Genomic DNA, 22,890 nt, shown 5'->3' on the forward strand with positions numbered 1-22,890 from the left:
ATAGTATGAAAACAATGGGTGATTGATAAAATGTACGGGGTAGGGGTAATCATTTGCAGGGTAGGGGGTATTCTTGTCATACAGCAATGCCAGTGGAGGCTGGAGAGGCGACGAGCGAGGGGATCCGGAAGCTGCGGGAGAGGTTGGGAGGGTTTGAGACGGAGGATGGGAGGATCAAGGGACTCAACTTCAGGTGAAGATGCTGCCGCCATGCAGTCCTCGTACCTTCTCGCCTGTCTTCATCCTCCTCCTCCTCCTCCCTGGCCTGACTCTGTTTGTCAGGCCGAGAGACGGTGACGTCTTCGTAGTGACGTCTCCGAAGTGCGGGACCACTTGGCTGCAGCAGATCGTTCACCAGGTATGGTAGATCTTCTTCACATCTCCTCCTGCATCTGACCTCGCCGCCTCCTGCATCTGACCTCACCGTCTCCCGCAGCTGCGCTCGCGAGGATCGATGGACTTCGTTGAAATCAGCGAGGTTGTGCCCTGGGTGGAAATGGCAGCAGATCTCGGGCAGGTGGGAACCGTTCATAGAAGGATGTACCAAACCATTGGCTCAGTGCGAATAACAGGACCTGGATGCTGACCATGCTTTCTCGCCAAGAGCATTCAAGACTCATTGTTGGTACGATCATTGCCCGAAGGTAAGAGGGAAATTATCGGAGTAACTAGATGGAAACATGAACATCACGACTGCATGTGTCAGTCATCACTTTGTCTTGCCTTGCCAATCTTGGATGTGGTAGTACTACTTCATTGACCTGTATCATGCAGGGGGACAAGTGCAAATACATCGTAGTTGTGCGAGATCCCCACGACGTGGCTGTTTCGTTCTTCACTTTCTTTGAGGGATGGTACTTCCAACCGGGGGAGGTGGGAGAGAGAGATGTAGTGGAACGATCACTGATGTGCGTGCTCAAGGTTTCTTTGGAGGAGTTCGTCAAACATTTCTGGCTTGCTCGGGGGATCCCCGAATCCAAGATGCAGAACGCTTCCTACTTCCATCACCTCATATCTTGGTGGCAACACCGGTAGCAACAGTGCAATCCGGGAGAGGATGTCTTGACGGTGGGCAGATGGGATGACAACGTGCTCTTCTTGTTCTATGAGGATATGAAGGTGAAGCTATGAGTTGGGCGTGCGAGCAGTAAGGGTTGAACCCCCGGGTCCAGGCCGACCTCGAGTTGCACGTGAGAGAGATAGCGAGATTCATCGGAGTGGATCATACAGACAAGGAGCTTATCAGGCATCCGTGCCTTGTTCTTGTTGTTCACCAGCAGTGATCTCATGACGGCAGGCTGGCGACGGAGAAGTCGACGTTCGCCTTCATGTCAGCCAACAAGGAGTTCTTCGACGAACGGTCTGCTTCATCTCGCCAAACGAGTCTGCTCGGTCTGGTTGACGGCGCTGACAACAGGCTGACCAAGATGAAGAGGAACGTGCACTGTGGCCTTGAGCCGGGCGCTGGTCCGGACTCGCGCTCTCCCCGTCCCTCCCGCTGACTCGGCTGCGGTTGTGGTGGCAGGGCTGGGCAATGGAAAGGTAAGAGATGGAAAGTCAGGGCATGGAAAAGTAGAGCTGCCACAGAGCCTTGCTCAAGGTGATGATTCTTTTCATGCCCGGTTTCACCTCAGCAAGAGTTGACGGAATCCCCCGCAGAAATCGATGCCAAGTGGATGGCTACTGTTGGAAAGGTCCCTTTCCTTCTTCTCGAACTCCACCCTCTCCCCCTGCTCCCCCTATTCTTCCTTCTCCTCCTTCTTCTTGCCTCTTGTCCCGTCTGTTCGATACTTTGCTGTTCTCATCGCGGCGGCTGCTTTATCAGGACTTGGGATGCCAGACGTACGAGGAACTCAGGGAAAGGTGAACACGGAGGGCACAACCTGTGATGAGGCTTAGGCTGTTCTTGCAGACTCAGGAAGGAGCGAGAAGCCCGCAAACAGGCTTTGAAAGGAGATGTTTGAAGTGTAACTTTGTCAATACTAAAAGAAAGTCGAAAGACTCAGTATGCCGGGCCGCGGGCGGCGGAGTGACGGACTCTGACTGAAAGTTTTTACTCTGCCCATCCCAGGGCCCACTCAGTGACTCGCAACACGCCGGGCGCCGGCCACACGGCGCCACTCCGCCGGGACTGGGATCATGCCGTGCCGCCCGGCCGGGGCCGGCCGACCGTCACTGACGGCCGCGTCACTGACGGCCGCGTCACTGACTCGTGAGTCGAGGCAGAGTCACTGTCAGACTAATTTGCGCCGGGCCGGCTAAATTTAAGAGATTTTTGCTGTTTTTAGGCGAGATCTGAGCTAAATTTTTAGATTTGGCAGGGGTGGGGTATTACTTTTGATGTAATTGAAGGGGTGCATAATCGCGGGAAGTCATTCCATTTAAGGGGTAGGGGTATATTTTGGGGGGGTGATAAGGGTCCTCGATGGGGGAGATCTACACGTGCAGAAAAAGAGGGGAGAAAGAGGAGGCGAAAACAAGCAAAGGAGACAACAAGAAAACAAGACAACAAGACAACAAGACAACAAGACAACAAGACAACAAGACAAGGAAGCAAACAGATCACAACATGTAGAAAGAGTCTTCGACTTGGCTTCATCCGACCGTCAATCGTTTGAATCCATCCGATGAAGTCGCTTCTTGCCTTGAAACGAAAGCAAAAGAAGCAGCGACAGAAGGAGAGAAGAAGGCAGGAAGAGAATGGCAAGAGCGACCCTGTGGATGACAACGAGGAGGCCTCGGAGGGAGAGGAGTCGATAGGATCCGACAACATCCAAGAGCTCCCAGCATCTCGAGCATCGCGGCTGAATGAGTTGGGGTTTGATGAAGAGGAGCTCGGTTTCAACACGCTGGAGTATGAGACGGCTCTCAAGGTCATCGACCGTCTGGCTCAGAATGTCCCTCACTTCCGCTCCGCCGCTTTCAAGCAGCTCCGCAGCGCCATGCACCCTCTCGTAGAGGATCAGATGAAGAAGTATGGAGTGAAGGGCAGCCTGAAGCGGAAGAGGAAGGACGTCGCGGAGCTCCAGTCTCTCAAGGAGCAGGACAAGGAGTGGATCAACAAGGCTGCTCTGCGAGCCAAGAGGCTGGCAGCGCTGGAGGAGCTGAACAATGCCGCGCCGGCGCTGACGAACGGGTCCGCTCCTTTGCTGCTGACGCACATGGGGGAAGTGCAGGAGATGGCGGCTCAGGTCCGGCTGCACCGGGTAGCCGACGGCACCGTCGAGTTGAACGAGGAGGAAGAGCAGAGCTCGATGATGGAGGATGCTCGTCGGCTGAACATCCCCATCCAGTGCTACATCTGCAAGAGACCATTTGTCGACCTCCACTTCTTCTACGATCAGCTCTGCCCGAGCTGCGCCAGCCTCAACTATCGCAAGAGGAACGAGCTGGTGGAGATGGACGGGAAGGTAGCTCTTGTGACAGGAGCGAGGGTCAAGATCGGATTCCGTAAGCTCGTCTCCTGTGGTATTGATCGCATTCCTGACGACTTCCTTGTCTTGCTGTGCAGGCTGTGCCCTGAAGCTGCTAAGGTGTGGTTGCACCGTGGTAGCAACGAGCAGGTTTGCAGCTGATTGCGCACGAAGATACGCGCAGGAGAAAGGTGCGACAGATCAAGTCGTGTGTACAAGTAGAGCTGATGACGACCCCAGACTTTGACAAGTGGAAAGACCGACTTCACTGCGTGGGTATCGACTTTCGTGACCTTGCCTCGGTGAGTTGCTGTTGCAAGAACTTCTCTTGATTGTGTCGCTGACTATATGGACAGGTCGAGCAATTCTGCTGTCACATGAAGGAGAAGTTTTCAAGGCTCGACATCCTGATCAACAACGCTTGTCAGACTATCCGACGCCCTGCGCAGTACTACCGCCATCTCCTACAGAACGAGCGCAAGGATGTCAAGGAGCAGGAGCCAGCGGTTCAGAAGTTGCTGCAGATGCACGAAACGATGAACTCTACAAGGCAGGGGATGTTGCTGGAGGCGAAGGAGACCCTGCCGGGCATCAAGATAGAGCAAGTGGACGAGGACGAGGAGGTCGAGGAGGATGTTGGCAGAGTGAAACCTGTTGCAAGCTCAGCGGATGTTGGACCGAAGGAGGAGGTGGTAGGGAGCTCGTGCAAGCTGAGTGAGGCCTCCAACACAACCGTGACTTCCAAGATGCCGTCGAGGAGTACAGCAGCGGAGATGTCTCAACTTGTGGTGACGGAGGAGGACCTGAATGAGGACCCGCACGCGTTCCCCAAGAATGAGAGCGGGGCTAGCGTGCTGGACATCAACCAGCAGCAGCTGGACCTGCGAAGGAAGAACTCTTGGATGCTGCGACTGGAAGAGGTGAACCCTTGATCTGCTCCGCTTGTCGTGCGATGCTCTTGCTGCTGTTGCTCGGCTGTTTGCCCGATGATGAAGATCCTTTCCGTGAGTGCTTCAAGGACGAATTTGTGATCCTCCTACTCTCTCAGGGCAAACTCTCCCCCTCTTGACTTCCTCCCTCCCTCGGCCCTCATCAGCTCCTGACCCCCCTGGCAGGTTTCCACCGGGGAGATGGCAGAGGTCATGGCGATCAACGCCATTGCGCCTGCGATTCTCAACGCGCGGCTCAAGTCTCTCATGGAGGCGTCGCCGGATCGGCCAAGGTTCATCGTCAACGTGAGCGCCATGGAGGGGAAGTTCTACCGGTACAAGTCAGACCAGCACCCGCACACCAACATGGCGAAGGCAGCGCTAAACATGATGACAAGGACATCGGCGCAGGACTACGTCAAGTCGGAGATCTACATGACGGCGGTGGACACGGGATGGATCAACGACGAGAAGCCGATGGAGATCGCGGCGAAACATGGCGAGAGGCACAACTTCCAGACACCCTTGGACGAGGTCGACGCGGCTGCGCGCGTGCTGGATCCTGTCATCGCGCCTCTGATCGAACTGAGGGAAAAGAAGGAAGTGAATATTCCCCATGGGGTTTTCCTCAAGGATTTCTTCAAGTGCGAGTGGTAGTTGTCGTCTGGTGAGCTTGAAGATTGTATGATAGCCAGAACTATTCTTTTATTCTTTGAATGAAGTTACAAACGATGAAAACTTGATGTAATGTCTTAAGAAAGGTGGCATCTTTGCGGGAAATGCTCTCAGTGAAAATCTCAGCGATCAAACAGTTGGCGGGACAAGAAAAGCATGAAAAGAACGCAAACAAGTCCGTATGATGTAACGTCTGTTCCGAGAAACAAGCAACAGCTGGTTTACAAAGCTGTTCCTCTCTCGAGATTCTCTTTGATGACCTGGCAGCACGAGCTCAGCTGGGAAAGTCAACAAGCAAACCGCCACCTTGGTGTAGTCGCCGAAGGCTCTGTCGATCTTCTTGTTGAAGTGCTTGTTGCGATCGTTGATGTAATCGACATCTTGAACACAAGACATCTCAGAAGAGAAAGAGGAAGCATCGCAGAACGAGAGAGAGGTGGAAGAAAGGGCCGGAGGCAAAGAGGAAGGGTGGGGGGAAAGGGAGGGATTGAAAAACAAGAGGTAGACTGAAGGAGCGTGCTCGATGGGTCGTTAGTTGCATCTCCTCACCTGCTTCGAACACTTCGGGCCTGCGACGAGAGAATTTGTTCCTCCTCTCCGCAGCATCCAGCAGATCCTCCACCATCGCTTCCACCTACATGACGACAAATTGAGCTTACCAGGTAAGCACAACCCAGCAGCCGACCTTCTCAGTAGGTGGCTGATAACCAGCTCCACCGTAAGAAAGTGAGTTGGCATCGCGGAAGAAGTCCCTGACTCGTCTTGTCAGCAACCCGCGCGTGCACGTGCCAACAACTCTCACTTGTCGTTGGCCTTGGCGGCCTCGTAGCTCTCAATGTCAGGCTGGAGCTGCTCCGCATCCCATCAGCAAGGAGAAGGGGCAAGGACACAGAGACCTTCTTGATCCGCTTCTTGTGGGCCTTGTAGAGCGTGTCTTGGTTGAACACGTCCCATCCAAACGCAGCCTTGCCTGCATCCACAGCTAGTAAGACAACCAAGCATCCTTGAAATTGCTGATAGCAGATGACGGGGATGGTGCTCAGATCACCTTTCTCTTTCTTTTCCTTCTTCTTTTCCATGGACTCAGCTTGCTCCAGAGTGACCAGTCTACGAGAAGGGGATCGATCAGCCCGAGCGAGAAACACCCATGAGCATCACAGTCTCTTGTCCACTTCTTGGCTATCGTCATCGGCCTCAGCAGCTTCCCTGCAGCAGATTCACAAAGAGAATCAAGGGTATCGCTGCTAACTGAACACTCACTTCTTCCGTTTCTCAGCTCGCGCCTCCGACAACTCCTTCTGTCGCTTCGCCTCGCCAGCAGGATCTGTCGCCCGCCGCTTCTCCGCCGCTACCTCCATGTGGTTCAGCTTTCGGCCTTCGTTCTGAACATCCCGGTCAGTGATTCAATCTTGTAGGCATTCAAACGGCATCGCAATGCTTCCACAGATGATAGAGTCTCATTCACAGCTATCCACTTCCTAGGTTTCCTCTGGCCTTCTTGTAACTTCGGGGCAAATTCTCACTCATACCAGATCTGCTGTTTGGCTGCATTTGATAAAATACTCGCAAGGCTTGCATGGGGTGACTTCTGCACAATCTCACTCGATACATCACCCCATCAATATACATATCGTGATTGCATACACCAACTTCATTAACTCATCTTCAACTACCATGAACTCTCGCCAAGTCAACCTGGCATTCAACCCTCAATGTTCTGCTCAGTCACCACTCTGTCTACATTGCCTCTTGTTGATCTTCTCCCAGTTCGTCATTCTCCTCCTCCTCCTCCTCTTCCTCTCACTTACCATCCTCATCCTCAGTTCGAAGAGCTTCCGCTGCTTCTCCGTCATCCCAGCTATAGCTCCAGCCTCCGCCATCGTCCCTGCCCGCTACTGGTACCCCTACCCCTTCTGCTATACTACCCCCAAGGATTTTTCATTGAAACCCTGCAAATGACCTTATTCACCAGTACTTTTGACAATTTAAGTACCGGTAGTAGAGTACGCCATCCAGCAATGACCCTGAGAGGACTACCCCCTACCCTACATCAGAAGTTGGTGCGGTATGAGGGGATTGCGGATTTCCATGGCAGCAGGACGAAACCTGTGTCGACACTGAGGACTGGTGGAGCAGGAGCAGGAGCTGGAGCTGGAGAGTCCAGAGGAGGAGAACCTGTACCAGGAGCAAAGGAAGATCGCCACATGGAGCATCCTAGAAGTGCCGAATCTGGGAGGAGCATGGTCCAGGTTGTTCTTATCTGGGTGTCCGCCATGGTGAGATGCTTGTGGCAAAGAGAGATTGTCTGAGATGTCTTGACTTCACCTTGTCCAAACCCTCTAGATAGTGAAATCGTTGGCCTTCTGGTCATACCGATCAACTGACTTCGAAGTCCATCGAAACTGGTTCGCCATTCCGATGTGTGTAGTCGTGTGATTGGTTGTCAGGCTTGCAATCACGTCCTCATTGCCCATATCCAAATGGTATTTCGAAGACACTTCAGAGTGGACCCTTGACTATCCTCCACTCTTCGGGTGGTTTGAGAAGGTATGCTCCTACTGCAAGTCTGAACTCACCGCTGATCTCAGCATGTACATGTAGTTCCTCTCTCTGTTTGCCGTTCATGCTGACGCCAAGATGCTCGACATCAAGTCATTGAATTATGATTCCGATAGAACAATCTTCTTTCAGCGATCCACGGTTTCAATCTCTGTGATCTGATCATTGCCTTGACTTCTCACAGGTCTTGCTGACTGAGATACTACTTCTATTGGCAGTCCTTCACTACGTCGGGAGTTTTCCTTACACCTCGCGTTTTGCATCTTCTAGGAATGCTTTCGCTCTTGATGCGAACCAGGCTAGCCTGTCCATTGTGATTCTCGCTGCTGTGAACGCGGGCCTCTTTATCACGGATCATGTACATTTTCAATACAACGGGATGCTATTGGTACCTTACTCAAGTGCTCCTGTTGGGTCGTCTGATTGTCTAACCAGGGGTTGCTGTTGTTGTCGATCTCTTGCATTAGTAATGGGCAGGATCTGTTGGGGTCGTTTCTCTTTGCCGTGCTCGTGAACATGTGATCCACGGCGGGGACTTCGAGTTGTAGTGTAACCATGTGCGCAGGAAACATTTATACCTCTCCCTTGCTCCCGCGTACTTTGTGTACTTGTTACGACACCACTGCATTTCGCCACATCCGCGGTAATCGTCTCACAAACTCAGTCCAAGTGTCAACCTTCTGCAGGTGTTGGAGGACTGGGTCAAACGTCTCGTCCGTGATGATGAGGTTTGCAACTTTAGGAGTGGTTGTCCTCTCTGTTTTCGGGGTCTCTCTGGTACCGTTTTACGTCGCTGGAGGCCTGCCATGCTTGAAGCAGGTCTTCGCTTCTACTGCTGCTGGTGTCTGTTGCTCATCATCGTGTTATCAAGATCTTCCAACGATTGTTTCCCTTTGGCCGTGGTCTTTGCCATGCATATTGGGCTCCGAACGGTAATCTTTGTTCTGTGCATATTTTCTCATTGAGCAACATTCTATTTCTAGTTTGGGTCGCGTACAATCTGGTTGACAAGGCCCTTCTCAAAGTCCTTGGAACAAGAGGAAACAATGTCGTTTCTCAAGGCTCAATGACAGGTAAGACAGGACATACCTTTGAGCTCAGGCTCAAGAGAATTTCTTCTGTTCCAGGTGGACTGGTAGGCGATCAGCTGCATGTTTGGCTTCCGACCGTGACCCCAGGCTTGACGGTAAGGGCTGTGTCTTCCCACCCCTGCATATTCACAGCACTGCGCGCACTTGCAGATCTTACTGTCCTTGTTGGCCATGGCTCCTGGTTCGAACTTCCCTCAATGGAATTTACTTGCCTGACTTCAGTTCCCTTGAGCAGCTCTGGTCATGGTATGGTCAGCGTCAAGGGGGCCACGGAGTCGCCTGGAATTCATTCACCTTATTGCTTACTGCTCCCTGGCTTCATTCCTCTTTGGGTTTGTGGATCGTTTTATCCTTGTATGCGACTGAAGTGCTGTTCGCTAAAGGTATCATGTACACGAGAAGGCTGTGTTGAACGCAACGTTGCCGATGCTCCTGCTTGCTCCATTGTCTCAGAAACATGCGGAGTAGCTCATATCCTGTCACCTGACCACCCTGATCATGCACTCTCGCAGGGCTTATCTCTTCCTGTGCAATGTCGGGCATACCCAGCTCCTGCCTCTCCTCTTTCGACAGGAGGAATGGGTAACAGGAACCTTTGAAGCGTCTCCATGAGTCCTCTGAACGTGTGCAGGCTCTGCGTATGCTCGTCTGCCTCCTCCATCTTTCCTTGTCTGGCTCATTGCTGCCCATCGGTCGTGTAGAACCTTCACGATCTTTCTATGACATTCTTGTCAGGAAAGGCAACCGGTAGTTCTCTCACGCGGGCTGTGTCTTTCCTCTATCAGGTACCTTGTGGCTTAGGAGTCAGCTGGACGTCTGCTGGTGCATCCTGACTTCAGGACCTCAGGTTGGGTTGTATGTCTTGCCAGAAGTCCTCGAGATCCTTCAACCTTTGGTAGGGGCGACAAGGCCAACACTCGACATGCTCAAACAGCGGTGACATGCTTACAGATTCTGCCACATCTGCCTTTCCTTCCTCTCCTGTTCCGTTCCACCTATTGGTGATTGCCTTGCTTGCTGCCGCTGTGATGGCTTGCTGGCTCACCTTTACCGTTCAGCTTGCCTGGCATCTTGATATCCTCGTATTCCATCCTCATGCTCCTTCGAGACGAAACTCGCTCTTCTCAACGTCGTTGTGATTGAACTTACTGCCTTGAAAATGAAAAAACGCACGGTACACCGTGGCACTGCCGGAGTCTACTAGTTGAACTTCTGAGCCTCCGCGGGGGCGCGCCCGTCACGGCGGTCCGACTCAGCGGGGGCGGGCCAGTGAGCAGCGCCGTGGCACCGTACGGTTGTCACACCGAGTCAGAGAGGCCCCCGCGGGGGCCCCGGGCCCAGCCTGTTTCTTTTGAGGCTAAGTCAGTGCCATTTGCGTAAGGCTCAGTGACACGGACGGTCAAAAATTTCAGAGTTACCGGCGGACCGTGCTGTGCCATCCGAGTCACTGATCAACGGTTGAATCGGATACTAGGATCAGTGACTCACCGTCCGATCACCGGCCGGGGCCGGCGTGATCCGAGTCCCGGCCGGGCGCGGCGGCGGCCGGGCAGGCCGGGCGGCGGTGTAACGAATTGTGATAACCCCTGTAACGGTGCAGCCTGCCCCTTCAGGAGCATGTTGATGGTTCGAGGACAAATGGCGATGGTGGGGAGCGCGATGCTCCTCACGGCCATGGCATGCACTCTTGGACTCATACTCTTTGCCCAGAATGTTTCGCACAAGGTGAAGCTTCTCGGATACGATCCCTACAGACCAGTTCAGAGGGGAAGGTCGTTTTCTCGGGAGAGGTCAGGAGGAGCTAGGGATGCGTACAAGCTGGACAATGAAGAGAGAACTCGGTTGCCATCGTGGGCTACAGAGTGGGCAGAAGAGCCTGAGAACAGCTGCCCTCCTGGCGCACAGTGCGGAAGAGGGAAGGTCTTTAATCCTGTTGGACAACTCGGGAGATGGGTCATGATTAAGACGTCCCCACACTACAACACTAAGGTGGACGATTACAGCAGGTATAACTGTGAGGGGATGCCAGGTTGGGCGCTTGAAGAGTGCCACCGTGTCCGACAACATGAGGCACTGCTAAGGAAGATGGACGAAGGGGCCCAAGTTCAGGAAGCACCTGTTGAAGAAGCAGAGGAGAGCTCGGATTGAATTGGAAGTCTCAGGGAACGGGCAGATGGATGGAGGAGTCGTCTGTGAGGGAAGGGACATGCTTGCTGATCCTTTCTAGAAAGGAACAGATCATTGAGATTGAATGCTGGCATCGTAGGCTTGTTCTAGTGTACCAGGAAGTTGAAGATAGAACGGTAGGAGAAGGAGTTGGCGTATCAATTAGATATATACAAGATATGCTGATACATAATTTTCTCTTCACTTAGATTTCTGTCGCACTGTCTCCAGAATTTTCGAGAATCTTATACAATTCTTCCTTCAACGTACCACAGCTGCATCAATCTCCAGTAAATAGAAGCTAGGGCATCAAGCTTTCAGCGCACCTTCCGTTGAAACATATTCCAAACCATCCACAGGACTTTGCACTCTCCACATTGCTCTTGCTGTCGTCCACGAGAATGCACTGCACAGAGGTACCTTGAACTGAGAATCGCGATAACAGAAATCGTCACCTGTCCTGCGTCTAGGTTCAGTTTGCGTTGAGCCATGAGGTACGCTTCTTTGTCTGGTTTCCTTAGTCCTGTTTCTGCAGACACAAAAGACCACTAGGAGAGGTGTGAGCGAATTTGGAATACATTTGTGATTGAGTGACCGGCAATATCGTCGAAAGCGAAAGTTTTGATTCAATCTGGTTGAACCAGATTGGATAATTGGAGATGATATCTGTAATTGAACAATTACTTGATGACAATTTTCGTATGCGCTTGGCAACATACGCATTTCGTATCCCTGAGAATCTGAAATCAAATAGAGCAAGTAGTGCAAGCGAAATTCACCTTTTGCTTTAGTTCTATAAGGAGCTCCTTCATTCCTGGCAACCATTCATATCTGATGGGAATCACATCATTCTATCATGTCATCACTCATGTTCCTTTCGAAAATCCTCACTTTGAAGCAATCATGTTGACCATTCCCTGTCCATCGAATTTTCTACGATCCAGAAAGAATCCGTCCAGGAGATCTTGCTGCGACCAAACTAAGCTGAAAGACATCTTTCTTTTCGCATACACTTACTTCTGTACAAAGACCCTTTTCAAATTTCTCCCTGCCAGGGAATTTTCTTCAGCTCTTCGAGGTGGAGATGCAAAAACAGTGTTACCAAATTGCAGAATCCTTTGTCTTGTACAGCTCTTCCAACGTCATGCCCAAGAACGCAGGCACCTCAATGAAGAAAGGATCGTACACCAGAGTACTCATCACATCCCAAAAAATAACTTTCCGACTCTGAGTTTGCGATGGTCTTCCATCCTTCAATGCACACATGACCCGTTGTGAGCGATGTTGCACAGGCCAAACTGACGGTCTCTGCTTGACTACTGTCTGTGCAACCCGGTCGTGATTCCTGGCCTTTTGTGCGATGCTGAAAGTCTGAAAGCTAGCGAAACCTGCGTGTTTGATTTAGCATGGATCGAAGTATCGCCCCTCCGCATCTACCCCCTGGTTCTATTGCATACCTGCAATAGGAGTGTGTCGCTGGGCACAATCTATGTAGCTTGCAGTGAAAGCATACAGGATCCAACTACGCAAGGGAAGGGACCACCAATTCTGTTGTTTCAAGCAAGTACAATCAGAAGTCGAGCAATTCAAAGGAAAATCGTAAACACAAATTCAGCCTATGCCGACTTGCCGGCAAGCGACACCACTGACAATAGGCTCTTCGCACTGATCTACTTGCTGCAGTTTCTCTGCTCATCGTCTGCTCCTGATCATATTCACCTCGCATTCCGCTCTCTGCTCGCCTCATGCTCTGTCCCACTATCATCTCAACACACATTCCCTGACCTCACCATGCGACTGCCGGGAAAATTTACACCCTACCCCTTCATCTAGTAACATGACCCCCCTTTTACCTGATCCTACCCCCCTTTGAGCCCTCTTGTATACCCCATGGATGGGATGGGTTTCAATTGTGTACTACCCCTCTTTGGACCACACTGTACCTATCGAATTCCTGCAACCCACCCCCCTACTATTACCCACCCTCCCTCCACCCACCCCCTCACCCCACTTCGCCCTCCCACCACGTGCCCGCAATGCTGCGAGCCGTAAGAAGCGGCTTGCGCAGCATGCGCTGCGTCGCTCACGCGAGCCTCAGAGCAGGGGAAGTAAAACCATCCTCAGTCTCAGCCCTTCACCTCCACCGTGCCACGTCCCCCTTACAGTCAACTGCTCGACCCGCAGGTCAATGGTTAAACGCAATGGCTGCGCCAGGAATTCGGTGCATGAGTGCTCAGTCAACGGCTGCTGATTTTCAGAAGGTAAAGCTGGTGGTATCCGAACAGATCAATGTTCTCAAGAAGCAAGAAGAGCTGATGAACGACTTGTACAAGCCCGAGGGCTGGACACAAATCAAGATTGATGAGATTATGGAAGGGCGCGCAGAGGTCACCTCCCTTCTCAACTACGAGAAGCAAGTGGGGAATGAGGTTATCAATGTGATCTCGTCATACGAACTCGTGCAAGAGAAAGGAGAGGAGGACGATGAGGTGGAGGACGTTGATGCGGAAGATCAGCAGAACGGATACGACCCACCTGTTGCTACGCTGTTCCTCGTAGGAATTGCAAAAGAAGGGCAGAAGCTACCTCTTTTCTTTGAGTGTGTTGGAGACAGGCATGGATTTGAAATTCTCCGTATCAACGTTGGGCTGACGTACTCGGGCTTTCTGAGTGAGGATAATGGACAAACTGCATTGTTGTATCATGCTTACATGTGGAGGAAGCACCAGCGGGATGGGAAACCGCAGAACGATCCGTTTATGGTCGACCAGGATGTGTCCCAGGGTGGAGGATCTCCTGAGTTGAGCGAACTTGATGAACGTGTTCAGAAGGCGTTTGAGGAACTCTTACCTGCTCGAGGAATCGACAGTGATTTCATCTCGACGCTCATCGACAACTTGCTGGCGCAGGGCTTCTTCAACAAGATGAAGTTCTTGCGATCAATGGATGCTTGGTTGAAGCCTTAGGAGATGGATTCGTATCGACAAGTGTAGCAGAAGACTTCAGGGAAGTCTAGGATGGTGTTGACGGAAAGTCTAGGATGAGATTGAAGTTTTGACAGCTTTGGCTGCCTGCCACTGATAGGCCTGCTCTATTCTCCCTGCCTCGTGAACGTTTTTCACATGCTTGTCACTGCAATGATTTCTAGCTCATTCTTTATGCGCCATTACTTCATGTTCTAAACTCCGGGGCCGTGAAGCTGGGCCACCCGCCGGCGGCGGGGTGGGCCTCGAGGGCTCCGATTCGGAGTCTGCTCCTTACCGTACCGTCACCGCTCCGGGGCCTGCACTGACTGCCGCAGTGCCGGCCATCACTGATGCCCGATCATCATGCCGCCTGTGAGCCGGCCGCGATCGGATGCCGGCTCGGGCGGCGGGCCGCGCGGTCCGGCCCGGCGGCCCTCAGTGTCGTGGCGGCCGCCGGCCCGGCCGCGCCATTCAAGCAAGCCTTGAAGTTCACTGGCAGAGTCAGGTTGCGGCCAGTCACTGTGGGCCCCCGGCGGCGGCGGGCTCAGCCTGGCAGCGCTGCAGTGCGGACTGACCGTGACAGTGGCTGCCACTATTAGTCCAAGTCCGATCAAGTTTTAACTTGCCGCAGTGCTTTGATTTCAAGTTTCCGAAGTTCGGCTAGCCTAGTTTACAGCCCTCGAGCCCCGGAACTTCGGAAAGGCCTGGCGCCGGCCCGGCCGGGCCGGCGGGCCCGGGCCGCCGGGCCGCATAAAAAAAAGTCAGACAGTGCCCAATTGCTACTGACTCTCAAGGACTACTACGACAAACCTTTTACGAGGTTCAAGGGTTGTACTGGAATTTCTACACCATTTTAAGATTCAAAGGTAGTACTAACTCTTCAGATGGCTACAGGAGATGGTATAGAGAATGCTATATTTAGAAGAAACAATGTTTTAGTATCCCACAAAGTAATGTTTATAAATAAATTTGTTTTTTTTATATCATAGTTTTAAATGTTGAAAGCTGAAGGGCCCAACGGAGCGAAAACCATGGAAGGTAACATTGACTAGAAGAGCGAGGGAGTAGGCGAGGAGTGAAGAGGAGAAGAGGGGGGAGATACAGGAAGAGAACGCGGGCGAGGATGGTAGAGCAGAGCAGAGTACCAAGAGGGAAGAGTTGCAGAGAGACAGATCGCATTGAGTTGCGGCGCAATCCTGCAGCCTGGCCCTGGGCTCAAAGAGAGGTAAAATTATGAATGAGAGGGAGGTCCAAGACGTTCAGAATGATGGAAGATAGAGGAGCAGTTGCTATGAGAGAAGGAAGAAAGAATTTTTAAAAATTGCATGCTGGATCAGCCCTGATGATGTAGTTGCAGATCCCTTTGATGCTTTCCAATCCAATCTACTTCGAACCCTCAGGGAAGGAGATCCCTACGTGGACCTGCAGCTTCAGCTTGGTAGGCCAGGTAATGAAAGTGATTGAAATCGCAGCAAGCTTTCAGGACGGCTGAACTTTTGATTCGATAGGGAGTTCTGCTGGAACGTTTCATTGCCACAAGCACATGCTAGCAGCGCAGAGCCCTGTGTTCTCTCATCTGTTTCAACAGATGTCACTTCCTAACGCCGGCAAGGCAACTCTTCGTGTGGAATGCGATCCGGACGCGTTCAACGACATCATCCTCTATGTTTATACTGGGCGAACTCAAGTAAGGCCGGACCATGCAGTCGAGATCCTGAATGTAGCACAACATTACGAGGTTTGTACGGCCCTTTTGAAAACAAGATTCATCTGTTGAAAACGATTCAGATTGATGCGCTTGTACGCCTCTATTTCAACTTCCTGGAGAACTACATCTCTGTAGAAACGGTCAACTCGGTTCTCTGCTCTGCCTTGCAGGTTCTGCCCAGTTCTCATCGGTCTCCTCCTGTGACATTTCAGTCAGTTCGGTCTAGGTCAAGTCATTCAAATGTGCGAACGGTTCATCCTCGTCAATGCAACGCAGACCTTCGCCCATCCTTCGATCGAGCATCTTCCCGAAGATGCGCTCTGCAAACTGATCTCCAACGATGACCTGCAAATGCAAGAAATCGAGGTAGACAACAAGACGTTTTGCCCTTGTTCTCAGATCGTACACAACAGGTATTTCTTGCGGTGGTCAGGTGGGGCCAATCGCGCTTCAAGAACGCATCCCAGCAAACCTTGCAGGCCAAGTTGTCGAATGCTATGCACTATGTGCGCTTCCCCAAGATTGATGTACACGAAGATCCTTGTGATGGCAAAGATTTGATTCGAACTGAGCAGGGAAAGGACATGGCTGAAGTCGTGGAGCCGACTGGTCTGGTTGAGACCTCGCTGTTGCTGGAGGGTTACAGGTTTCGTGCGACGGGAGGAGAGCAGGCAAGTCACGTGTTGGTGCGATACTGAAAAGAGAGTGTAAACGTGGAGCAGGGAGGAATCCGATCGCAAGCGAACAGCCCAAGGTCTCAACAGAGTCGCCGTTTCATCTCTCGAAACTTGATCCAGCCTGCGTTCAATTCCCGCGCCTTCCCTAGCTTAGCAAGCCAATCCTCCTTCTCGCAGAAACAGTACCAGTTTCCACCAGAGTCCAAGGTGCCTTTCGCCACTTTGTCCACCTCGCAGTATTTCTCAAGTTCATGTCACAGCAGCAGAACGTGAGCGTCGGCCTGGGCCTCGCTCTCAATTCGTCGCAATCAGGAATCCAAGTGACAGAAGTAGCTTCGTGGTGCCGGGTACAGCCATGTTCTTGAACTGATTCCTCCTTGTTGCCTTCTCAAAAGTCTTGCAATACTCTCGCTCTTTCCTCTTGCTGTTTTCTGATGTTTCTTCTTGTCAGGTCATTTCTGGTGACCTCCAGGTCTTGTCGTGACCCAAATCCTGTTAAAATCCTGACCTGCATGAAGAGGATCGAAGTAGGGGATGTGATCAAGGCAATCGACGGATGGACGGTGGCCTGGAACGTGGAGGCAGTCAAGAAACACCTCATGGGCCCCAAGGACACAAGGGTGGAGCTTTTGATCTCGCGCAATGGCGTTGAGTATCGGTAACAAGAGGGGAAGGATCTGTCGCCCTCTCAAACTAATTCGCTGCAGAGTGTATGTCCTCAGATGCGCGTCAGACGGTCACAGAGACATGAATGCTGAACGTGCTATGCAAGACTTCAGCATGAGGTAAAACACAAGCAGAAACACTTGTGATCTGCTATGGTTATGAAATTTCTCACAGCTCAGCGTCGAGCATCAAACCCTTTGATCTCTCCAGGAGTGTAAATGAGGCAAGAGAGGTTCGGGCTCGCGCGGTTGCTTGCAGATACCCTTTGACGAGTTGTATGCAGTCCTTGCGGAACTTACAAAAGCAAACCGCTGAAGATTCCAGCCTCGGGCAAGATGACGGGCCATTGGAGGAAGTGTGAAAATTCACAGTTTGTTATCATTGTCAAACATAGTTGTCAATAAATAAGTATATATAACTTATTCACAAAAGCTAGCACATAGTAATTACAGGACAGGAAACATTTACACAGATGAAATTCTTTGAATTGCAAAATTTGAAGATAAAGTACTACTGAGTTCGTCACGCCAAACCTGCACCTTTCAGTCAGAGCAATCACATACTGACAACGGAGGATGGATCTTTGCAAAAGAGTAGCTACGATTCGCCTTAATGTCTTCACGCTCCTCTCCCGTCAGACTCGCTCAGAACCTCTCCGCTGCTCTACAAGCCCGAGGGCGAGAACGCGCTAGAGAGGTCTCGGGAGGACGAGGAGAGGACAGGATAGCATCAGACAGTTCAAATCTTCACAGCCACTCAAAAAGGTCCAATGATGCATTCACTGAGCCTCGCACAGAGGCGGAAGAATAGGAGGTAAGGAGCCGAAATGATCGAGGGGTGGGGAAAAAAAGAGGGGAGAGAGACATCGTGTAGGGAGAGGAGGAGAGAAGGGGGACGCAGAAAAGCGAAGAGGTCGTCAAGTTCGCTGTAAATCATCAAGGATGGAAGAGAAAAGGAAAACATACAGCAAGGCCGTCGAAATAAGATGATTGAAGGCGGCAGGACAGAGGAGGTGGAAACATGGCTTTGTAGATCGAAGAATAGGACTCCAATGGATGAAGCGAGTGAGACGGGGAGAGGGAGCAGACGAATAGAGCAGACGAATAGAGCAGATGAACAGAGCTGACGAATAGAGCAGACGAATAGAGCAGATGAATAGAGCAGATGAATAGAGCAGATAAAAGCAATGGAAGGGGAGAGACGCTCCGATTTTTGTAGATGAGGCAAAGAATATTTGAGCTTGTCAACACATACAAGGAAACAAGCAAGAATGGGAAGGAAAGAAGAGGACACGCTTTGGTGCACATTGAAGGAGGGAGGAGGGGAGGGAAGGGAGGGGGAGGGGGGAGGGAGGGGAGGAGGGGAGGAGGGGAGGAGGGAGGAGGGAGGAGGGAGGGGAGGGAGGGAGGGAGGGAGGGAGGAGGGAGGAGGGAGGAGGGAGGAGGGAGAATGAGCAGGAGGAGAGCGAGTTGAGCCTCACCTGGTGCCATACAAACCGTTACAAATGTCATCGGCGTAACGTACATGATATATTACTTATATTTTAAAGAGCACTAATAATGCAGGCAATGAATTTCCATACAACTATCTAAAATTATTTCTCTCTTTGCCAGAATAATAATATTGATAAATGATTAGTACCATCAACAACTTGTATTAATCCAAATATACATGTAAATCTATTTTTAGCTGATAGTCCTAAACTGGCATTACCCTACCCATAAATTCATTTACTGCGTTGTCCCACCCCAGCCTATCCAATACTCCCACCCCACCATCAAATGACCAAACAATGTTAAAATACCCACCCCCTTATATTTCTCTTTCAAAATGCAGTTTGTACCTTTTGTCGTACTACCCTCATCGTAGTACCTAATCCGACACCCCTACCACCCCTCTTCCTAAAACATCGTTGCCCCACCCCCTGTCAATTCCATCCCCCTGCCTCTACTGACTCGGCCTCCTTTCAGTTTCCTAATGCAGTCTCTACCCCCCTTATCACCACAAATAGACCACCCCCCGACCTAGGTCTGCTACGCCTATGCAATTACACCCCAAGTGGTGAGAGGAGGTGGGGTACCCACTCGTCTAACATAGTTCCTACAGTATCATTACATCATTTCCCTTAGGAAGGTACCACCCTTCTACCATTCTACCCCCAAGAATCGCAGGAAATCCGATCCAACAAAAAGCGCTTAGAGGAGGACCCACCTGTACAACCCCTGTCATCTAGCCGCATCCTGAGTACCCTTCCTGGACATACCTTTGCCTCAACTGGATCGTTGAGCTCAAGGTTCACTTTTCTATAATTAGACCAAAGACTTTTTTCGAGATCCCGCTGTGACCGTCGTAGGATGCAATACACCCCGTGCACCATAGGGTAGGGATATATTACCCCACCCCTCCTTGAGCCGAATCTTGTCGTTTGCAGGGGCCGGTACTAAATTACATCGTACAAGTGATATAGGAAATTTTATATCTGTACCAAAGAAAGCATTATTGCCCAAAAAGAAGTACAGCGAGAGAGTCTTATGCTACAATCACCTGATTATAAGGTACTAAAATTCCCAGCACAAATCCCTGTAACGTTATGACTTTGTATAAATATAGTAGTAGATGTACCGATCACTTTGTATGTTCAGAGATGGAATATAAAACTTTATAAATAAATTTGTACCAAATTCTTATAGTGTAGAACATTCAGTACTAGAGTTTTGCACCGTCTAAAAAATACGCCACGCACGCGCGCCGCCGCCGTAGTCTCCAGTCGCCATGGTAAGCACGATGCAGGGTCGCTCCGTCCTCTCATGCTCGCTTCCCCCTTGTATTCTTGAACGGCTTTCGCTTTGGCGTCATTTTCTTGTATCCTGTTTCCTGTGCTGTCTTCAATTCCTCCGAATGGTCAACCGTTGCTTCGCTCCACGTGACATGGCAATCCCTACAGGTGAACTTCACAATTCCCCAGCTTCGTGCTATCATGGACAAGCCGAAGAACATTCGTAACATGTCCGTGATTGCTCACGTTGACCACGGTAAGAATCGAGGTCTTCGTAATCAGAGCACATGCTGATGCGTTGATTAGGAAAGTCTACTTTGACCGACTCCTTGGTTGCTGCTGCTGGCATTATCTCTATGGCTTCTGCTGGTGACCAGCGTTTGACCGACACTCGTGCCGACGAGGCTGAGCGTGGTATCACCATCAAGTCCACTGGTATCTCGCTTTACAACGAGATCTCCGAGGTTGATGTCAGAGGAGAAACAAGAGAAATGCTGAATATCGCGCAGGAAGAGATTCCCGACGCTAAGATGCCCAAGGATTCCGCGGGACGTGAATTCCTTATCAACTTGATCGATTCTCCAGGGCACGTTGACTTCTCCGCTGAGGCAAACTCCCACCTAACTCGGTGTGCCGGTTGTGATTTTGAGGACAGGTTACTGCGGCTCTTCGTATCACTGATGGCGCTTTGGTTGTTGTGGATTCCATCGAAGGAGTTTCTGTGCAGACCGAGACTGTTTTGCGTCAGGTGTGATAGTACATCACAAGGTTGTTCTTCCACGTGACACATGGTTGTGAAGGCTCTCGGTGAGAGGATCAAGCCCGTTCTCACTGTCAACAAGTTGGATCGTGGTTTCCTTGAGTTGCAGGTATAATGTTTTTTCGAATCGCCGTGTGTTTCTGAATTTCTTTTCTGCAAAGCTCGACTGGGAGTCTATGTACACCAACTTCTCCAAGCACGTTGAGAACGTCAACGTTATCATCTCCACCTACAAGGACGAGGCTATGGGTGATTTGCAGGTAGAGTTTTTGTGAAGGTTGTTCCCCTTTGTGATGAATCTGTATCAGGTCTATCCCGACAAGGGAACTGTCTCTTTCTCCGCTGGTCTTCACGGATGGGCCTTCACCCTCCCTCAGTTTGCCCGTATGTACGCCAAGAAGTTCGGTGTCAGTGAGGAGAAGGTACTCGATGACTAATGACACCGAATGACGCAAGTAAGCCCTGTGCGTTTCGCAGATGTGCGAGAGATTGTGGGGTGAGAACTACTTCAACCCTGCTGAGAAGAAGTGGACCAAGGAGGGAGACACTGCCAACCGCGCATTCAACATGTTCATCTTGGATCCCATCGGCAAGATTGTTCAGGCCACCATGAATGACCAGCTGGACAAGCTGGAGAAGATGCTCTCTGCTTTGAACATCAAGATGAAGAAGGAGGATCTCGAGCTCAAGGTTTGTTTCGTCACATTGAACGATATCCACCTGAAAATGTTGTGCTGCAGGGCAAGGCTTTGCTCAAGAGAACTATGCAGTCCTGGATCCCTGCCCACAAGGCTCTTTTGGAGATGATGATTCTTCACTTGCCTTCGCCCGCCGCTGCTCAGAAGTATCGTGCTGAGCTGCTCTACACCGGACCTGCTGATGATGCTTGCTGCACCGGAATCCGCGAGTGCAACCCTGAGGCCCCATTGGTGCTCTACGTCTCCAAGATGGTTCCATCGGCGGACAAGGGAAGGTTCATCGCTTTCGGACGTGTGTTCTCTGGAACTGTTCAGGCTGGTGTCAAGATCAGGATCATGGGACCCAACTACGTTCCTGGAAAGAAGGAAGACTTGAACATCAAGTCTATCCAGCGTGTTGTGCTGTTCATGGGAAGGAAGCAGGACCCCGTTGACACTGTTCCTGTTGGTAACACTTGCGGTTTGATTGGTATCGATCAGTTCCTTGTCAAGACCGGTACCCTCACCACCGCTGAGGATGGCTACCCCATGAAGGACATGAAGTTCTCTGTGTCCCCCGTTGTGCGTTGCGCCGTTGAGCCCAAGAACCCCCAGGATCTTCCCAAGCTTGTTGAGGGTCTTAAGCGTTTGGCCAAGTCCGATCCTATGGTTGTCATCTCTATCGAGGAGTCTGGAGAGCACATCGTTGCCGGAGCAGGAGAGCTTCACATGGAGATCTGCTTGAAGGATTTGCAGGATGATTACATGAACGGAGCACCCCTCAAGATCTCTGATCCAGTTGTGTCTTACCGTGAGACTGTCACTGCTGAGACTGATCAGGAGTGCATGTCCAAGTCCCCCAACAAGCACAACCGTCTTTACTTCAAGGCTCTTCCCCTCGGAGAGGAGCTCACCAACATCATCGATGACGGACAGATCACTCCCAGGGATGATGTCAAGGTTCGCGGTCGTCGTTTGGCTGATGAATTTGGATGGGATGTCGACATTGCTCGTAAGATCTGGGCGTTCGGTCCCGACATTGTTGGTCCCAACTTGGTTTGCGATGCCACCAAGGCTGTGCAGTTCTTGAACGAGATCAAGGATTCCGTCGTTGCTGGCTTCAACTGGGTTACCAAGGAAGGCGTTATTTGCGAGGAGAACATGCGCGGAATCTGCTTCCAGATTCTCGATGTGACCATGCACGCTGATGCCATCCACAGAGGTGGTGGACAGATCATCCCTACCGCCCGTAGGGTTATGTATGCTGCCGAGATGTTGTCACAGCCCCGTCTCATGGAGCCCGTCTTCCTTGTCGAGATCCAGTGCCCTGAGCAGGCTATGGGAGGAATCTATTCTTGTTTGAACAGGCGTCGTGGACAGGTGTTTGAGGAGAACCAGCGTCCTGGAACTCCTTTGTACAACGTGAAAGCTTACTTGCCCGTTTCTGAGTCCTTCGGCTTCGACTCCGATCTCCGTGCCCAGACTGCTGGTCAGGCGTTCCCTCAGTGCGTGTTCGATCACTGGGATCTTGTTCTCGGTGATCCTCTTGCTCCTGGCAAGCTCCGTGATGAGGTCATCGCCGGCATCCGCAAGCGTAAGGGTCTCGCCGTCGAGGTTCCTCCTCTCGACCGCTTCAAGGACAAGTTGTAAACGGAAAGAGTTTGACGTAGAGATGCGATGCTCATGGTAGTTACATTTTGGTTATTAATCTTGAATCCTGGCTTTTGACGAGATAGGGACATCTGCGTTTTTTTGCAGTAGAACCGTCTTCTTAAAGAAAATAAACTTGATCTTTCCACCAGCGCTTGACTTGTCTGGTCTAACATA

General features: G+C 51.2%; 8 protein-coding genes across 8 annotated transcripts; 6 read left to right on the plus strand and 2 right to left on the minus strand.

The window, feature by feature from the left end:
* Nucleotides 1-86: 86 nt before the first annotated feature.
* GUITHDRAFT_108082 (hypothetical protein) lies at nucleotides 87-1,964 on the plus strand (the record flags this gene model as incomplete). The annotated part of the gene is made up of 14 exons (XM_005832970.1): nucleotides 87-193; nucleotides 283-358; nucleotides 437-517; nucleotides 573-644; nucleotides 775-873; nucleotides 922-1,031; nucleotides 1,077-1,119; nucleotides 1,173-1,252; nucleotides 1,298-1,360; nucleotides 1,418-1,467; nucleotides 1,526-1,600; nucleotides 1,660-1,694; nucleotides 1,826-1,863; nucleotides 1,913-1,964. 14 exons carry the CDS (start codon nucleotides 87-89, stop codon nucleotides 1,962-1,964), a joined length of 981 nt encoding a protein of 326 aa, XP_005833027.1.
* A 1,215-nt stretch (nucleotides 1,965-3,179) lies between these two features.
* Nucleotides 3,180-4,999, plus strand: GUITHDRAFT_70809 (hypothetical protein; the record flags this gene model as incomplete). The annotated part of the gene is made up of 6 exons (XM_005832971.1): nucleotides 3,180-3,450; nucleotides 3,512-3,604; nucleotides 3,654-3,715; nucleotides 3,770-3,919; nucleotides 4,034-4,333; nucleotides 4,529-4,999. The coding sequence occupies 6 exons, from the start codon at nucleotides 3,180-3,182 to the stop codon at nucleotides 4,997-4,999; spliced, it is 1,347 nt and encodes a 448-aa protein (XP_005833028.1).
* Nucleotides 5,000-5,028: 29 nt separating this feature from the next.
* GUITHDRAFT_163090 (hypothetical protein) lies at nucleotides 5,029-6,899 on the minus strand (the record flags this gene model as incomplete). Its single annotated transcript, XM_005832972.1, has 10 exons — nucleotides 5,029-5,277; nucleotides 5,324-5,397; nucleotides 5,567-5,651; nucleotides 5,703-5,769; nucleotides 5,820-5,866; nucleotides 5,914-5,987; nucleotides 6,066-6,124; nucleotides 6,176-6,223; nucleotides 6,278-6,399; nucleotides 6,826-6,899. Coding segments are annotated over 10 exons (689 nt in total), but the record flags the coding sequence as incomplete, so codon positions are not given.
* A 322-nt stretch (nucleotides 6,900-7,221) lies between these two features.
* On the plus strand, nucleotides 7,222-9,135 carry GUITHDRAFT_108085 (hypothetical protein; the record flags this gene model as incomplete). The annotated part of the gene is made up of 13 exons (XM_005832973.1): nucleotides 7,222-7,293; nucleotides 7,361-7,422; nucleotides 7,465-7,564; nucleotides 7,619-7,717; nucleotides 7,761-7,964; nucleotides 8,012-8,094; nucleotides 8,142-8,219; nucleotides 8,396-8,508; nucleotides 8,560-8,649; nucleotides 8,704-8,762; nucleotides 8,818-8,848; nucleotides 8,903-8,999; nucleotides 9,051-9,135. 13 exons carry the CDS (start codon nucleotides 7,222-7,224, stop codon nucleotides 9,133-9,135), a joined length of 1,173 nt encoding a protein of 390 aa, XP_005833030.1.
* A 1,143-nt stretch (nucleotides 9,136-10,278) lies between these two features.
* Nucleotides 10,279-12,376, minus strand: GUITHDRAFT_163091 (hypothetical protein). Its single transcript, XM_005832974.1, has 10 exons — nucleotides 12,291-12,376; nucleotides 11,936-12,221; nucleotides 11,851-11,881; nucleotides 11,725-11,801; nucleotides 11,613-11,664; nucleotides 11,553-11,565; nucleotides 11,429-11,499; nucleotides 11,289-11,381; nucleotides 11,160-11,239; nucleotides 10,279-11,108 (listed from the first exon to the last, which is right to left on the minus strand). The coding sequence occupies exons 2-10, from the start codon at nucleotides 12,097-12,099 to the stop codon at nucleotides 11,039-11,041; spliced, it is 651 nt and encodes a 216-aa protein (XP_005833031.1). The 5' UTR covers nucleotides 12,100-12,221; nucleotides 12,291-12,376; the 3' UTR covers nucleotides 10,279-11,038.
* Nucleotides 12,377-12,866: 490 nt separating this feature from the next.
* GUITHDRAFT_152513 (hypothetical protein) lies at nucleotides 12,867-13,909 on the plus strand. The gene has a single exon (XM_005832975.1). It carries the CDS (start codon nucleotides 13,035-13,037, stop codon nucleotides 13,797-13,799), a length of 765 nt encoding a protein of 254 aa, XP_005833032.1. The 5' UTR covers nucleotides 12,867-13,034; the 3' UTR covers nucleotides 13,800-13,909.
* Nucleotides 13,910-14,830: 921 nt separating this feature from the next.
* On the plus strand, nucleotides 14,831-17,211 carry GUITHDRAFT_138531 (hypothetical protein; the record flags this gene model as incomplete). Its single annotated transcript, XM_005832976.1, has 11 exons — nucleotides 14,831-14,837; nucleotides 15,157-15,246; nucleotides 15,308-15,537; nucleotides 15,588-15,677; nucleotides 15,724-15,873; nucleotides 15,921-16,193; nucleotides 16,362-16,453; nucleotides 16,636-16,842; nucleotides 16,892-16,969; nucleotides 17,025-17,082; nucleotides 17,134-17,211. The coding sequence occupies 11 exons, from the start codon at nucleotides 14,831-14,833 to the stop codon at nucleotides 17,209-17,211; spliced, it is 1,353 nt and encodes a 450-aa protein (XP_005833033.1).
* Nucleotides 17,212-19,611: 2,400 nt separating this feature from the next.
* On the plus strand, nucleotides 19,612-22,863 carry GUITHDRAFT_86869 (elongation factor 2). The gene is made up of 10 exons (XM_005832977.1): nucleotides 19,612-19,625; nucleotides 19,795-19,882; nucleotides 19,933-20,090; nucleotides 20,136-20,234; nucleotides 20,282-20,374; nucleotides 20,427-20,495; nucleotides 20,548-20,646; nucleotides 20,695-20,808; nucleotides 20,864-21,076; nucleotides 21,127-22,863. Exons 1-10 carry the CDS (start codon nucleotides 19,623-19,625, stop codon nucleotides 22,711-22,713), a joined length of 2,523 nt encoding a protein of 840 aa, XP_005833034.1. The 5' UTR covers nucleotides 19,612-19,622; the 3' UTR covers nucleotides 22,714-22,863.
* Nucleotides 22,864-22,890: the final 27 nt, after the last annotated feature.

This window comes from Guillardia theta, assembly GCF_000315625.1.
Source record: "Guillardia theta CCMP2712 unplaced genomic scaffold GUITHscaffold_32, whole genome shotgun sequence".
In the NCBI taxonomy this organism is placed as follows: Eukaryota; class Cryptophyceae; order Pyrenomonadales; family Geminigeraceae; genus Guillardia; species Guillardia theta.

Excerpts from the sequence above, each read along its gene's own strand:
- GUITHDRAFT_86869 (XM_005832977.1), top strand. Across the intron at positions 20,091-20,135 it reads TTTACAACGAGATCTCCGAG|GAAGAGATTCCCGACGCTAA; the intron begins GTTGATGTCAGA and ends AATATCGCGCAG. Across the intron at positions 21,077-21,126 it reads AGGAGGATCTCGAGCTCAAG|GGCAAGGCTTTGCTCAAGAG; the intron begins GTTTGTTTCGTC and ends GTTGTGCTGCAG.
- GUITHDRAFT_152513 (XM_005832975.1), top strand. The coding sequence starts at position 13,035 with ATGGCTGCGCCAGGAATTCGGTGCATGAGTGCTCAGTCAACGGCTGCT.
- GUITHDRAFT_163091 (XM_005832974.1), bottom strand. The coding sequence starts at position 12,099 with ATGTGTGCATTGAAGGATGGAAGACCATCGCAAACTCAGAGTCGGAAA. Across the intron at positions 11,240-11,288 it reads TGAACCTAGACGCAGGACAG|TGCATTCTCGTGGACGACAG; the intron begins GTGACGATTTCT and ends ACCTCTGTGCAG. Across the intron at positions 11,109-11,159 it reads GGAATATGTTTCAACGGAAG|CTGTGGTACGTTGAAGGAAG; the intron begins GTGCGCTGAAAG and ends AGATTGATGCAG.